At 42.5% G+C, this 16,312-nt stretch overlaps 1 protein-coding gene across 1 annotated transcript in view; it reads left to right on the top strand.

The window, feature by feature from the left end:
* NT5DC1 (5'-nucleotidase domain containing 1) overlaps nt 1-16,312 on the top strand; it is a 153,047-nt gene that overhangs the window by 125,556 nt on the left and 11,179 nt on the right. The window contains exons 9-11 of the mRNA XM_063329750.1: nt 5,611-5,729; nt 6,576-6,734; nt 13,046-13,214. Of these exons, the coding sequence (XP_063185820.1) occupies nt 5,611-5,729; nt 6,576-6,734; nt 13,046-13,214 (447 nt within the window). The remainder of the gene's footprint in view (nt 1-5,610; nt 5,730-6,575; nt 6,735-13,045; nt 13,215-16,312) is intronic.

Genomic DNA, 16,312 nt, shown 5'->3' with positions numbered 1-16,312 from the left:
ATTAAGCAGTAGGGCAGATTCTAATAAAAAGGTCTTAGTAAAACTAAAAATGTAAAACTTTGTGGTTTTTTAGATTTATTTCTCTTCTCTAAGAAGTCTGTGGTTATATACCTAGGGCAATTTGAAAATATACTATCTTGTACTTTGGTCTTATCAGGCCTTTTAAATTAGCAAAAGAACAGAAGTCCATCGTGAGAAAGGGGATTGTTAGAAATTGGCTAAGTAACACATGAATTATTACAAAATAGTTTATTTTTTTCACAGGATGGTATCTGTATTTTTCTCTCACCTTTGTCTATGTTATTCTTTTGGAGTATTACCAGCCTTTAGTAGTACTGTTACTTAGTCCTCCATGTGAATAAGCAGATACGTGTCGGGGTTGCTAAGCATAGGAAAGATGTGTCACTGCCTATGTAAAATTAAAAATCATGTTCCAGTTTTCAAAACTGAATTTTTACTTTGATTAGTTCAGCTTTTGTCTCACCAACCATAGGCCACCCCAAAGAAGGCAGAATGACGCAAGGGCAGGAAGGAGAGCTGATCTTCAGGCTTTTTCTGAAAAAAATCAGACTGGGGAGCCAAAAATGGAGACGGCCAAAATCACTAGTCACTTTGGGAAGCTTTTCTTTCAGCACATCATGCTAAGGGAATAATTTGTTCCTTAGCGCTTCCCTGCAGTTGTCCAGTCACACAGGAGACTGGCAAGCGCCGGTGCACGTGTCTGGCAGATGGATTTCACAGCTGCTTCCAGGGCACAGAAGTAAATCAAGGGTGGCAAAACACTCAGCAATACTTGCATAAACCCTGGAAACACTCAGGAAAGGTGGTTGGCGCATACATAGGTACTTGGGGTAGTACCCCACAGAAGGGTGCCTACATGAAGTTTTATACCCAGCAAGCTCTTAAGTACCTACTTTCTTCATGGAGAGCATGCCTGCAGGGGAGCTCTGTAGCTTATGTCATCCCATCTCATTACCTTTGCGACTGGCAGAAGCCACCAGAAGGATTTTACTTATGCGGGTCCCTTTGTCTCGACTGTAAAACAATGTGGTTTCCTGCCCTGAGTCCCCTTCTGGAAAAGAGTTTGTGTTTCTCAAGTGAGCTCAAAATGCCATCCAGAATCAGACTGTGCTTGCAGGCCAGGCTGGAACATAACCCGGCTTTTATATTAATGCCCTCAGGGCCTGAAATGGCATTAATTTAAATTGCAGAGAGGCATATCAGCATGATAGTTGTGGATCATAAAGCATACTTGTTTTACAATAGCCCCCTGAGGTGGCAACCAGGGCTTCCGTGTGCTAAACACACATGCCCACCTGCGGTGAGAGCCCACAAGAGCTGCCCATCGGCAGGGAGAGGCAGGAGCAGGTACCGGCACAAGTAGCAACAGCATCACCGCATGCTTTTATTCTATTGCGCAGTTCAAAGGGACAAAATAAACCAGTAACCCTAATAGGCACTCTAACTAGATTTGTATGAAAGCTAGGAAGGCTGGAGAAGGGGCTGCTGGGGAACTCTACACGCACTGCAGTTACACCTAATGCCTCTTCGGCTAGCATGGCCTCTGGGCACTCAGAGCTGCTTTCTGACCCTCCTCTCTGCCCAGCCAAGGAGCTGCGAGGTGTCCTCGGGCTCTCGGGTGAGTCACTCGCCGATCCTCGCCCCGGCGTGTTACCAACATTGGCCGTAGGGCTCCCAGCTGGAGGAGCAGCCCACCGTGGTGGCCTCAGGGGTGGTGTGCTGATGAAAGTTATCCTTAGCGTAGGTGTGGCTGAGTATAGGTGAATAACCGGCAAAGCGTAAATTCGCCCTGACCTCTTAGCTCCTCTCTTAACCTCCAGCTTCCCAAACGAGAGCCTTGTCCTATGGGCTGGGGTTTAACAGCGTAAACGCCAGCCTGGTTAGGGATAGAGCTCCAGGTTCAGACCCTGAACGGCTGAACATGCCGCGTGGACACAACTGCGTGTTGTTTAGGTTTCCATCTGGTCGGGTATCACCCCAAAGCAGACGGCAGTAAGCAAGCATGTGCAGAGTCTTTCCCAAGGAGCAACTCTGTGCCAAACTAAATTACCATCAGTTGTCATTTAAATGGGAGTAAGCTTCACTGATTATTTTTTGCATATTCCTTCAGAGTGAAACCAGATGTTCTTCAGCCCATGTTATAAACCTGCAACACACCTTTAAAGGCAGGCAAGAAAATTCTCGCAAGAAAATTCTCACAAGAAAAAGGATATTGAGTCTTGTTAGTGAATTGCTTTATCTGAAAAACCATGTCTGTTAATGGTGATGGGAGTACCTTTCTCAATCAGAAAACATCTCCCAAGCTGTTAGACACGCCAATATGCAAATTGCCATTCCAGCAATATTAATATTGCCCCAGCATGAGTCAAGCTTTTGTTGTTGTTTTTAAAAAGGAACAGTAACTTCCCCTCAGGAAAACTGCTCTGAATCACTGTTGAGGTTTGGGCGAGTGTTTTAATAGAATGATTTTCTGGATTTAATTATTTTAGTTTTACTTGCTTGCTACCTTCACATTTCTTGTCGCAGCACGTTTTCAGCCTACAGGAATCTGGGTTGCAGTGATATATTAGACTTTAGAAGGAAGCAAGTCGCTCTATCTAAATCATCTGAGGAATTCTTTTTGGTTATCCAGTCTGTTTGAAATTATCAGGATGTCTCCTTTTCCTCCCAGCTTGTAAGACCCTGAAGCATTAGCATCCCTGCCTGTATATGTGGTGCTTCCTGCTAAAGGAATATTTATAGCATTTCTGACCTTGGAATGAACTTTTACGAATCAATAACAGCAAAGTGGAAGGAGAGTCAGCAGCAGTTTTCCTCTTGTCTGAGTGGAGCCAGCGTTAGGCTTGGAATACCTAAAATATATTAGGAACTACCATAATCACATTTATGCAGTGTTTTCGCAGGAAATTTGCAGATGTCTTCAGCGCTGTCATGTAACTGCTATCTGAAGGATACAATACAAGGCCAGAGATAAAGGTGTCATTAATAGGGTTTTAAGTTGTTGTGCATCAATTTTTACATGGCAGAACTACTACAAGAGGCCTTAAGACCCAGTGTTGAAGGACAATTTTCTTGACAATATTTTGCCACGAGGACAGTGTAAGTGGATTAGAAACCCTTCTCATTAATGACTTGCTGCAACTGAAACACCATTAATTTCTTCCCACTTCAGATTACAGAAATAAAATAGACACAGTCACCCCTAGGTGTGTGACCACAAGCAGCCATATGAGATGGTTTGAGGCAAGGTTTGTCAGTTCGGAGTCATTACCCCTACAACCCTACAACTCAAATATTATAAAGGACATTTTTTAATTCCTCAGATTTCTGAAGCTCCTTCCAAAATCAAGATGTTCCCATAATGAATTAGGCATCTCAATGCTGTTTTCTGCCTCCAAACATAGAGGAGGAAACCAGGCTTTGAAATATCCCTTCATTTCGCTGCCTAAAAGTGAAGTTCCTAACATAAATCCTTTCCTTATCCAGAGCTGGAACCTCTGTAAAGTGCTTCTGGTGCTCTCTTTTACCTACCAAGGGACCCTGGCCGACTAGTTCAGATTGTAACTGTAAATTAGAAGCCTAAATTCCGGATGCATCAAGTTAAGTGAGATGAATCCCATTGCTAGGGGTGAGAGTAATAGGTCTCACAGAGTGAGAGATCTTCTACCTTGTAATTAGAGAGAATTTTTTTCAGTCAGGACTGCCCCTCATGCCTTTCCATAGAGGTAGCAAAGCAAGGTCTTGCTCTTTGCTGGAGCCTTCTGGTGCTGCAGGAATACACAGGGCTCCTATTTGCAAATGCAGTGGTGTTATTCTGAAAATCCCTCTCCTAATAGCTCCATTTTTCTCTAGTATTTTTCTGACTGAGTGAATGGAGAGACAATGAGGCAAACCTTCACAAATTTCAATAAACTTTTGATAGCGACTGAAAAGAGTTGTTTTCTTAAGTTTCTTTTTCTATGTCCATATTGTCTGAAGATGGTGTCTACTCGTTCAGCCAGCCTTACAAATATGCCTAAAAATACAGGGAAAATAAAACAAATTTAGTGAAGTTTAACAGCTTCTGTTTGAGCAAAAGTTGTGAAGTCAAAAGTATTTTAAAAGTCAGGAAATTAAGATTTTTTTTTTATGGATGCTATCATACTTACTATTATTATCGTTAGGTTTCTGAAGAAGAACAAAGGAAAAGGCATTTCCACACAAGTTCTATGTGAATTGTTAGTGTCAACTTCGAATTTCCTTGTTTTTTCCTAGTTTATAAAACACCCTTAATATGGAATTGTTTTGTCTGAGAATAAATCCTGTGTTTATTCAAATTCTTAGATTCATAATATTAAAGAATGATTTACTGCCTCTCTCCACATACCTGTTTTCCTCTTTTTCCTTCTTTTTTTATTTCTTTCAAGGACCAATGTAGTGCACCATATACATCTTCAGCGCTCTTAAACATAAAGCTCCCTGGTCATTTCACTGTTCTCCAAAATGTGCATTCCAGCTTTCAGCAGTCTCTAACCACGTGAAGTTTACTCCATCTTAGTCTTCTTCCTAACACATTTTAAGTACTTCAAAAAAATTCCAAAAAGCAGGAGAAAAACTGAAGTCCTGATGTTACGCTTAAGTCTGATCGAAGTACTGTACTGTCTTCTAACCCCTCAGTCTGTAGCATAAAAAATAAGATGTGTTTGATTGAGACTGAATAACAAAATCACCCTTTTGTTTTACCACTTCAATAGACAGAAGACATGAATATTAATATTTCTGATGAAATTCTAGTTCTTCGGTTCACTAAGGCTAGTATTTTGGCTTCAGCAAGAAGCTAAAGTTAGTTCATCTGGCGACAGCACATGGATCTGAATGAGCAATAGGGTTACATGGACACCAGGACAGATCTTGCTGCTTTGGGACCAGCTAGAAATGAAGCCTATGGCACAGTTCGATGATGACCGGGGGAGTTTCAAGCTTCTATTGATTTTTCCAATTCACTGACAACTGCCAGTGTGGATTTATGCCAGTGTGGATTACACCACCAGCCAGCAATATTGTCCTCTCATCATTTCTTCAAGACTGAATAATAAGTGGAACTGCTCATTGTTTGTGCTGATCCAAGGCTGGAGAATCCCCATAAGAGCTACCTCAGCCTGTTCTGTTGTATTTTTATCAGTGTTTAAACGCAGTAGATAATTTGTCTGTGGGGAAAGGTACATGCTGTCTCTTACAGTCTGTCTTATCTCATGGTTCCACCTTAGATCTGTAGCAGCTCCTCCATCAGTCTGGTCCACGTGGTTTCCTGCCTTCCTGCAGTGTTTGGGAGGAAAAGCCTATAGCTTTGATTCCTCAGCTCTTCTGTAGCCCTTGCAGACGATGCTCAGCTGCTTCTTTTCTCACAAAAGCCTGCCTACCCCCAGCTACCAAACACCTTGACCGAACCCACTGTCAGTACCAGGACTCGAGCCAGACACTGGAGCTGGTTTAATGTCAAAATAGACCATGGTCTCCAAGCTGTGCACAGGCAGCTTCTGACGCGTCTCACAAATACAGGAGCGTGGGCTGTCCTCACTAACGACGAGTGATTTTGCTTGGTGATTTCAGAGAATGACGAGGAGCAGGAGGCTCTGCTATCGCTGGACAAGCCCGGCTGGTATTCCCAAGGCAACGCTATCCAGCTTTATGAACTACTGAAGAAGATGACTGGCAAGCTGGATCCCAAGGTATAAGTGAGAGTAAATCTGTCTGAAAATACCCTGTTTCAGTCTAAAATTCTCCAGACAAGCTTTCATTAAAGCTATTGATGTGATCAGTCACAATTTTTGTTCTGGTTGTGCTTGCTGTTGTTTAACAGACTGCAGTCCAGCACTGGAAGCAGCATATAAGTCTTCTTGTCGGTAGAATATGTAAACTCTGGATGTTTTATTCTGTGCATGGTCATGCATTTTGGCAGCTTGGAGGAGAATCAGATTGTCATCAGGAAATAAGCAATCTCCCTGAGGAAACAGACCAAAGAGATTAAAAGGTGGCATCAGTGAAAACTAGGATCGTGTTGTTTGAGTTACAGGTCTGGATGGGTGAAAATGCCACTGAAGATGGTGGGAGCACGTTTTTCCTAGTGGGTAACTACCCCCTGGGCACAGAAGGGTTCTGAGTCATCGAGAGATGCTCCGTGTTCTCCCTTGTTTCCAAAGCTGTCCATAATTCGTTCCCATTGTTTAGGGTATTTTCTTGGTAGTCTTTTCCACTGCTTTCTGGCAGGCTATTTCTGTCCATCGAAAATCTCAGCGGTGTCCCGCATGCCGGTCCCAGCCAGGCATCCCTGTGCAATGCCCCTGGAGGGTGAGAGCGAGGAGGGTGTGCGGGGCCAGCCTTTTCCTTACGGAGCTGGTTGAAGATAAAACCCCAAACTGTGACATTAATAAGCTCTCTGTGTGTCATGGCCAACTGTAAACACGGAGGAATTTTTATTAGGTTGTTTTAAAGCTCTTTTTCTCTCTCTGTGAAATACAGTTTGCTTGTGTTTTCCTCATATACAATGAACTTTTAATTTGCTGCTTCCCTCGTAGGTTGTTTATTTTGGTGACAGCATGCACTCAGATATTTTCCCAGCACATCACTATAGCAACTGGGAAACTGTCTTCATCCTAGAGGAACTTCTAGGGGACAAAGTTACGGTGCCTGCGGAGACTGAATCTGAGCCCTTGGAGAAGAAAGGAAAATATGAGGTAAGGGTTCCTTGCAGATGTTTCCTGGAACATAAGAAAGTTACAAAGAAGCCTCATGCCACCTGTGCTGAGAATGAGCCTGCTTATCTTACCAGGCTGCTGGCAGCATCAGCATCCCTCACAGATGTACCCTCCTGGCCACACCGGGAGGTGCCGTCCTGCCCCAGCTCAGCATTGCATGGGTGACGCAGAGCCTCTACCCGCAGCTAAATTCCAGACCTCAGAAAAAGAGCTGTATGTGCAGTCCCTTAAACAAAAAACGTAGTTGTCTTTTCAGTTACAAGAACCTGCCCTGTGTCCTACACGGAGAAATTTCATGGCTGCTTATCGCAAGTCCATCACCTGAACTCTGCCAAGTTCATGGTGTTTCCCTGCGTGTCACGGACAACTCTAAACACGGAGGAATTTTTATTAGATTGTTTTAAAGCTCTCTTTCTCTCTCCATGAAATACAGTTTGCTTGTGCTTTCCTGATACACAAAGAACTTTTAATTTGCTGCTTCCCTCATAGGCTGTTTATTTCAGTGGCAGCTGTGCTCAGATAAGAGGGACTGTTTCAACGTCTGGTCCCATGCAGACTACTGATAGTTACCTCAGATAAATAATGCCATTTCCAGGGTGCTCGCAGCTGGGAAGGAGGGCCTCAGCACAACTGCCTCACTTCAGTTCCCTCACAGAAGGTGGAAGGTTACTATGGTTTATCTTTCTCTCCGCTGCCGAAGAACAAAGTAGACGGGGAATGGCACTCCGATAGCCAAGGCGGCAGCGTTGAACCTCCAGCATGTCCTATGAAGGAGCTACACTGCAGCTTCACCCTCCGTTTGCAGTGTTTCTTCTTTTCTTATGTTTCTAAATAAATAGGTCATTTTCTTCTAATTGCAGAGAGAGAGATATATAGGCTTTTTGCACTTTGCTTTGAAAAGCACTTAAGCTTTTTTTTCTTTAATAATTACTCTTTGTGATTAAAAAGTTAACTTACTGATAGGAAGTTTTTTTGTGGGGTGCTTTTATACTAGAGATGTTTTTAATCTGACTAAGGAGAATTTTAAAAGCCCCTGTTTTTTATGGAGAAAAGGATATCTTCAATGGGACTAAAACAATATAGATGTAACATAGACGTATCTAATATTTTTCCTCACTATCCTCATTTCTAATCTAAGCTCAAACAAAGACATATCAGTCACTGAAATAAAGAAATGTAATCATGAATGTGTAGGCTTTTTCCTGAGTTGTAGAAAACAAAAATTAAGATACACAAACTCAAGTCTCCTATCAAGAAAAATGTGTTTCTCAGTAAGGGGTGGGGAGGTGGGGTGGGGGTGTGTGAAGGAAGAGGGAGTAGTAGTGCTACATAGGTTAATATAATTTGATTTAATTAGTAAATGCTATAAAAATAACTCATTCTCCTACATAAATTTGTCCGTTCTCTGACTGGAGACTCTGCTCCATTGCTGCACAGAACTTCCATCTCTGTAAGGTTTAGGAGTTTTTATTCAACCATGGTTTCTTAAGCATGTTCAATATATGGTTTTAAAGCACATCTTTTTAAAAAGACACTCAGAAATAGTTTTATTTTTTTTCTCTGGAAGTACAAAGAAAAATTTATTGAGGGATGTGTTTCTAAGCCCTCGATGATGATTTTGTTTTGTCTTGTTGCGATACCTCTGGTCGACTGCCCACAAGATCCACCTTCTCTATCGCTGCAGTTATCAAGCAGGAGATTGAGACTTTTAGACAGGTGCCCGACATTTCACTAACGCTGTAGCATTCCTCATAAGAGATTGCAGTGTCTCGGGGAGACACCACCCCTGCCACGCACAACCCCTGTTCAGTTTACATCCGCTACCAGTGACAGCAAGCAAGCAAGGGAGAAATGAATTGCATTGATTAAAGGAACCTGAACCAGGGGGGCCGTGGCAGGTCAGGGGTGTTATTTCATTACCACGCTGCTCACTGGAGTCTGAACAACAGGTCACATCCATATCTCTGCAGTTGACTGGACACCACTAACTTAACAGGACTAGTTCAAAGGGACTCCCTTTACAAGCCTATGAAAGTTTTATTTTCATTCCCCTAATCAACTTCTCCCATTAACCCTTTGTTTAAGAGGGGAGAAAAGCCAATTCAAATGGTTGTACGAAGTCAGGTGTTTTTGGAAAATGAGGCACCAACAGATTAGATTTAGTCTTGTTCATCAGCCTTATAATTCATTGGCAGTAAAAAAAATACACTGCTATTGCTGATTTTCCATGCCATGCTGTGTGTACAGAGAGGGACTGAAAATGTTATACAAGATGCTACCCTCCCTTCTATCAGTCTTTACAAAATATTATTAAAGAAATAAAGTATCACTTCTAATTTGCAGTTGCATCTTTCAGAAAGAAATTACAAAAACCTGTTTTCAGTTGTTTGACTGGTATTTCATCACCAATGGAGAGAGAGAAAGAAAACAACCTCCTCACACACAAACTAGGAGGCTCGTAATTTCCATTTTCATTAGCAGTTTTTGTCTTTTCCCTTCAATTAAATGCATGATATAAGCCAGATACACATAACTGAAATTATAGTAACTGCAGTTCTTTCAAGTATATGAGTCATAAGCAAATGAGGAAGAGAATAGCAAACTAAAAACTATTCATGCAATTTCTCAGCTCCTAAGTGAATTGCAGCATGCAGGGGGAAAAAAAACCACCAAGCATTGTGTTGAAATAAGATTCCCCCCAGATTTGGGGGTTTGTTTGCTTGGCCGGAGGCTTTGTATTTGCCTTCTGTTCTTTAAATGTGTGATCAATTCTATCAATGAAAACTCAAAGAAAAGCTGGAATTTGTCCCAGGATTTCGAGGGAAATGATTACAGAGGAACTCGTCAGTGTGTAAAAACGTTGGGCTATAGGAATGAATGGAGCAGAAATCAAAGTATTTATTGGCAGATATAGATGAAATTTTTCCAGTTAGAAGGAAAAACTAATTTTTACAGTATTGCCTAGAGACTGGTTGGTTGGGAGGTCAGAGCCCTTTACCCCCTGCCCCTCCCCGAATTTCCCTACTCCTTCAGCATGACCTTAGACAAGGGCTAATTACTCTGTGCCTTTTGGCTCTGTTTGTCTCTTTATTCCTGTTTATCTTTAAGACAAATCTAACAGTACTTTCAGGAACAACCTGATGGGCTGTCTGTGAAGCCTGGTGAGGTAAAGCAATAACCTTAAAGCAATATCCTGAAGTGAAATGTGTTTTATTTTAAAGGAAGTCTGCTTATAGTGATGCATGTTGCAGTTTAGCTACAGTAATTATGAGTGAAGTGTTTTATATTTGCACATGACTTGTGGGGGGTAGGTTCTGTGCAAAAGTTAGGCTCTTGGGCAGGTTGGGGCAGGTTTGCCCTTTTCCACACCCAGTATGGCTGTGTTACTTGGGGACATCTGGTTGTTGTGACCAGCACAGTAGTGCCGGTGGAAACACCTCAAATACTTGGTGTTATACCAGCAAAAGTGTAGTTTGAACATTGATTTTTTTCTGGCCCTAAGAGTCGGTGGTGGTGTTACTACCTTGGCACAAAGCATGCAGCCATCAGTAGCATCCGTCGCGTTGGATGCAGTAAAGTAATCCTGGCGCTCTGCACCTGGTACAAAGATGGCAAGTCTCCATCCAAATAACGCCTTTTAAAAATCCTAACAGCTTGATTTTTCACTCCCGTCTCCTTTACATCCTTCTTTCTTTCATCTCTTTACCAAATGGAGAAAAACTTCAGAGCTCAGCTCCCTGCCTATTCGTGTTTTAGAAATGTCATTTGTAAGCTGACAAATAAGTGTTACCCAACGGTCCCATTAGCAGATTCTGTCTGCTCTGTTAACAGGCCCTATTTGTCTGCAGTTAATAAAGCAAAGGCGATAGTAAGTATTCCAGGCGGTTTAACTTAGTGGGAAGCCCTGGGACTTGGGGAATGCTGGTACCATCTTTATTTCTTTGAAGTCTAGACATAGTCTTGGAGGCTTTGTACCCTCAACTGACACAATCAACATCTGACCTGCTGCTGTCTGACCAATATGCCTGAGAGCAACACCACAGGCTTGGGGGTTTTGCATAAGAAAGAGGGATTGCTCAGCACTTCCCAGGATCTACTGTCCTGCTGCCAGAGCAAACCCTCTGTCTGGGGACTACAGGAGTAGCTGGTGCACCTTCCAGAGCTCCTCGGCCCCACTGTTGAATGTGTGCCTCCAGGCATGCAAGGAGTAGCAGGGTTAACAGGGGACTTTTAGCTCATTTCACAGATGTATAGATAGATTCATGGTACGTGGTCTGTGCTGCAGATAAGATACGGACGTCTTCTAGGCATCAGTTAGAGATGGCAAGTGGAGCAACGCCTGATGCTTCCTAAGAATGTGGGCAGAGTTTTGACAGCTCTTTTCAGATTTGAGATCGAGATTTAGCCTACCAAACTGCCCCTGTCATGTGGAGATAAGCCAGTAGCAAAATGATGGGAGTTCTCTACCAGATGACTTGATGACAACTCTTGTGTCTGCCTGGGTTTGGTTTTACTAAGGGCTTGGGCTAGAAATCCAAAATGTAAATCCTTCCTCCTTAATAAGGAAGAAACTCCCACTCTGAGAATCAGATCTCTGAAAAAATGAATTCATTGCCTCAGATTGCAATTTTAATTGCCTGTTGAACCAACTATACATTTCAAAAAGCAGAAGCCTCAGATTTTTTCTCTTGTCAATAAACAAGGCTCTGTCTTTTATGCAGGGCTAGTACTGGGGTGGTTGTTTCGATTAATCACCTGAACAGCTGTAATGGCCTTAAGAATTTTCTGTATGTGTTATCCAGCTGGAAACAGATTTAATTCAGCATAGCATCTACATTTAATTATAACTGATGTGAAGTCCTGGGATTTGCATGGAAAGATAAGATTTGGCAAAAAAAAGTAAGATGCTGTCCCTGTGTTTGAGGCAAAAAAAAACAAACGGCAAAAGAGCCCAGTTCTTAAGTTAGCTGCTTGTTTTGAAACAAAAGGTATGGAGTTTTTTTCCAACCTATTTACATCAGAAGACAGAAACCAATATCTGTATTTTTCCAAATCAAATCAATACTTCCTCCCCACGCGCAGCTATGATCAGAGAAAAAACCGTCACACAGAATCACAAAAAGAATGTCTCTGTGTTTACTGACGTGATCTGCTCGGCTGGATCAACAGCCTTCTTGTGATCAAAAGCCACAGACCTCTGTCATAAACACATACTATTCCAGCAGATTCTCAAAACTATTAAGAAAGCAGTTAAATGGAAAATAAAGTACAAAAGTTCACGAATCTGGAGGCACACGCAAGGATATCTGTTCTTCTATGCTTTGCTGGTCTGAAAAGATACTTTGCACGCAAATGACTTAAACAGATTTCAATGGTGTAGTTCACAGTTTTGTTTTCCATTTTTTCATCTTTCTGTAGAGGCCTCCTGGAGCTTTTTCTGGCTGCTCATGGCAATATATAGCAGGTTTCAAGATGAACTGCTAAAAAAAATCAGTTTTCCCAATGCTGCTTTAGTGCTTTCTTTAAAACATAATGAGTCTACATGTTGTTGTCTGAAAATATACATGAAAAAAAATCAATTTTTCACAATTTGCTAGGCAACTGAATGGCTCTCCATGGATCCTGCGGCTCTGTTCTCACTCATTCCTCATCTCAGAAACAGATAACGTGACACAGGTGGCATGATGCATCCTTTGCAGTTACTCCATCCAGCACCAGGAGGGTCCTTTCTCCTGGGAGGAGTTCCCAGCTGGGTTACGCTCTGTGCTGCAGCTACCCAGCTTCTCCAGCAATGAAAGGCAGCAGGCTATTCACGCTATTGAAAACAGAAAAACAGGGAAAAGGGAAGATTTTTTAAGGGAAAAATATTTGAAGCCAACTTTTTATGTCCTAGGGAATCCATAAATTGTGTAAACAGGAGCTTGGGGACTTACGGGAAGAAGATTGTTATTGTTTTTCATAGAATCATAGAATCATAGAATCAGAATTGCTGAGGTTGGAAGGGACCTTTAAGATCATCGAGTCCAACCTTTAACCTACCCTGACAAAAGCCACTTCTAAACCATATCCCTAAGTGCCCCATCTACCCTTTTTTTAAACACCTCCAGGGAGGTGTTTAAAATGATGTTTTCTTTATAATATTTTAAAGTCACATTGCTCCTGAGATACAATACAGTTTTCCCAGAAAATCGGGAGAAACACTGGAGTTCCTTAAGATAATGTTTGTGGCTGCGTGAAGAAAGAAGATTTTTTTTTTTTTGAAGTTACATATTTATTATTTTTTCTTTCAGGGAGATCAGCCCCAAGCTCCATACTTTGTGTCTAAACAGTGGGGCTCTTTCTTCATGGACAGATTGCCAGGCCTGGAAAATGCAGAGGAAACCTTAGTTTGCACGTGGTCCTGTAAATGCATTAGCACTTACAGCACTATTGCAATCCCTACTCTTGAAGCAATAGCAGGTAAGGAAGATTGCTTTTTTTTTTCCCCTAACGAACATGTAGTATTCATAGTAACTTTGTCATACTGTAGATCTATTTTTTTAGATTACATGTATCCGAAACACATTCAAAAATATTCTGTTCATATGATGCAGCATTTAATGCTTGCGGCTATTAAGTGCTTTGAGGTTTATGCTTTTAATAGTTGTCTGCTACAATAGTTCAGTTTTTTGTTTGTGCCTGCAAATACTAGATGCTTAGTTTATCCAGTGTGAGAAATGCAACATTTAACAGATTATAGATTAGTTGCTGAATTTTGATTCAGGACTTCCCCACAGTATTTTGCTGTGTCTACTTTCAGTGGAGAGTTACCTTAGGAAACAAACACATTCCAAGTTACTCGAGTTTATTAGACTTCCAAATATGTTTTACTCTGATCTGGCTTGTTATCCTTCCTCAATCAGCTTACTTATCCCATTACGGTTGAAATGGAGATGAACGAACACCGGAATGTAATGAAGCCAAGAATGCCTAGGACTGTGCTTCTCTCTCTTTTGTTTTTTTTAAATGTGTGTATTGCTTTTGAAACTGCATCGTTATTACAGAGCTGGAGCCAAAAATATTTTCCTTATCTGGAAAACAACGCAATCACAAGCAATGTCTTGTTCTCCAAAAATTCACCTAATTGAGAAACCAGCTCAGGCTTTCTACCTTCTTACATCAAGGTTGCGTCAAAGGTACAATTATGGCTGATCTTCTGATTTCCACTAATGTTTCTCCCCAGCGGGACCACACATTATTTTGGATGGTTTGTAGCAATAGTGGTAGCAGTAATACTGCAATGACTTTGCAACTGCAGTACACATCGATTGATTACAAAGTGGTGGTGAAGGCCCACTGTCTGTCCTCAATCTATCATTTTGCCTTACTGAACTTTATCGATCCACCATATCTAAAGGAATAAACAAGTTATTAAATGAATGAGGTGCTTAACTGTATGGAGAACACAGCAAGCATTTCGTTTATTAACTAACTAACTCCTCTGTTCAGCATCTGTTGCCTAGAATCATAGAATCATAGAATTGTCCGGGTTGGAAGGGACCTTAAAGATCATCTAGTTCCAAAGTTCCAACCCCCCTGCCGTGGGCAGGGACACCTCCCACTAGATCAGGTTGCTCAGAGCCCCGTCCAGCCTGGCCTTAAAAACTTCCAGGGATGGGGCTTCCACCACCTCTCTGGGCAACCTGTTCCAGTGTCTCACCACCCTCATGGTTAAGAACTTCTTCCTAACATCCAGTCTGAATCGTCCCATCTCTAGTTTTAATCCATTCTCTCTAGTCCTACCATTACCCGACATCCTAAAAAGTCCCTCACCAGCTTTCTTGTAGGCCCCCTTAAGATACTGGTAGGCCACTATAAGGTCTCCTTGGAGCCTTCTTTTCTCCAGACTGAACAACCCCAACTCTCTCAGCCTGTCCTCATGGGAGAGGTGCTCCACCCCTCTGATCATCCTCGTGGCCCTTCTCTGAATACGTTCCAGCACGTCCATATCTTTCTTGTAGTAGGGGCTGCAGAATTGGACGCAGTAATGGAGTAATTGTCCTACTTCATGCATAAGACCAAGAAATAAAAAGTTGTTCCAATTGCACAGCAGTTATTTCTACACCAGAAGACATGATAGACCTGTTCTTTGCAACCATATTTTACACATGTACGTACATTGTAAGGATATCTCAAAACAAAAAACTCATACAGTGCCACAATTTATGCTTCTGATATTTGCCATGTTGCAGTCGGTATTTCAGCCTAAAGGTACAAAGCCCACATAGACCGAGGGAAATTGCCAGGAGAGAGGTAACTTCTGTAAAACTCCCTTTTAACACCTTTTCCAGAGTCATTCTGTGGCTTGCTTTGGAAGTGTTGGCCTAGAGGGAACACATCGGTCAGCCACGCTCTGTGAAACTCTGCCTCCCGGCCAGCTCCCCCAAACCACAGCTCAGTTTGCAGGGCTGGCAAAGGCTTGGCACCGCAAACGTACCACCAAGTTTCCAGCGCCAGATGAAAGGGTGAGAACCAGAAAGGTGTATCTGTGTAAATTAGTGAGCGGTATAGCTGCCTGTCATTGGCAGTGGAGCCCCTGGAAAGTCTGTTCCTCCATTAGGAGGGACACTGTGAGCCGTCCCTGGCGGCATTGGACTGGTGCTGGGGCAGGGGCTGGTGTCTGTGAAACTTCTACCCCAGAGCTAAAGAACAGGGGAGGAATAACGTTTTTAACTTGCAGCTGTGCACCTGAAAGCAGACCCCAAGCTGAAGGTACGAGAACATCTATGGTTTCTTACAGCAAGAGATATTTCTTGTTTGCTTGTGCAGAAGAGCAGATGTTCATTATAATGGATGCTGAGGAATTCCTGACTCCTCTCGAATACCTTGTCTGACTCCTGTCACAGCAAGCTGTGAGAGCCCCTGCTCTGCCAAGCCCTGAAGTTTTTGGCTGCAGTTGTAAGTCATAGCTTAGCTGCAGCTATTTGGGAATAACTTGCTAGAAGAGATTCAGACGGGTTATGCGAGTTTGATGCGCTACAGCTTTTCCTTTTCTATTCATCTACTTTAATTACCAGCAGAGGACTTTCCACTGCTGAGCTGCAAAAAACCCAGGCCTTTCCTTAAGCTCCCCCGAGCCCAAAGGCGCAGATGGGCTGCTGATGGGGTGGCTGTAGAAGCCCAGCTCCCCGCCACCAGCCGGCATGGCCCCGGCAGCACCTGGCTCAGCCCGACCCATCCAAATGAGCTGCCGCCTCCCTGGAGGTGTGCTCGCTCCTGCAAGTGGTGGGCTCACGGGGGCTTCTCTATCAGCAACCTCTGACCTGGCTTTTGTACGTCTACGTGAGCGATTGTAAGGGCCACGTGTGAGTAAATATCCCATCGGCTTGCGATCCACACAGATATTTGATGAAAGGCAGGCAATTGCTGCTGTGCTAACTTTAAAATTGATTCTTGTTGTTTGGATGCAGTATACATCTGTGCATAAAGAACTGCCTGGTTTACTTCTCAAGACACATTTTTCATTGAAAAAGATTATTCCAAAAAATTATTCAACGTTATTCAATACTAGTGGTGTT

This window comes from Chroicocephalus ridibundus, chromosome 3, assembly GCF_963924245.1.
Source record: "Chroicocephalus ridibundus chromosome 3, bChrRid1.1, whole genome shotgun sequence".
In the NCBI taxonomy this organism is placed as follows: domain Eukaryota; kingdom Metazoa; phylum Chordata; class Aves; order Charadriiformes; family Laridae; genus Chroicocephalus; species Chroicocephalus ridibundus.
The sequence above is the reverse complement of the archived record's forward strand: the minus strand, read 5'-3'. Positions and strand labels throughout refer to the sequence as shown.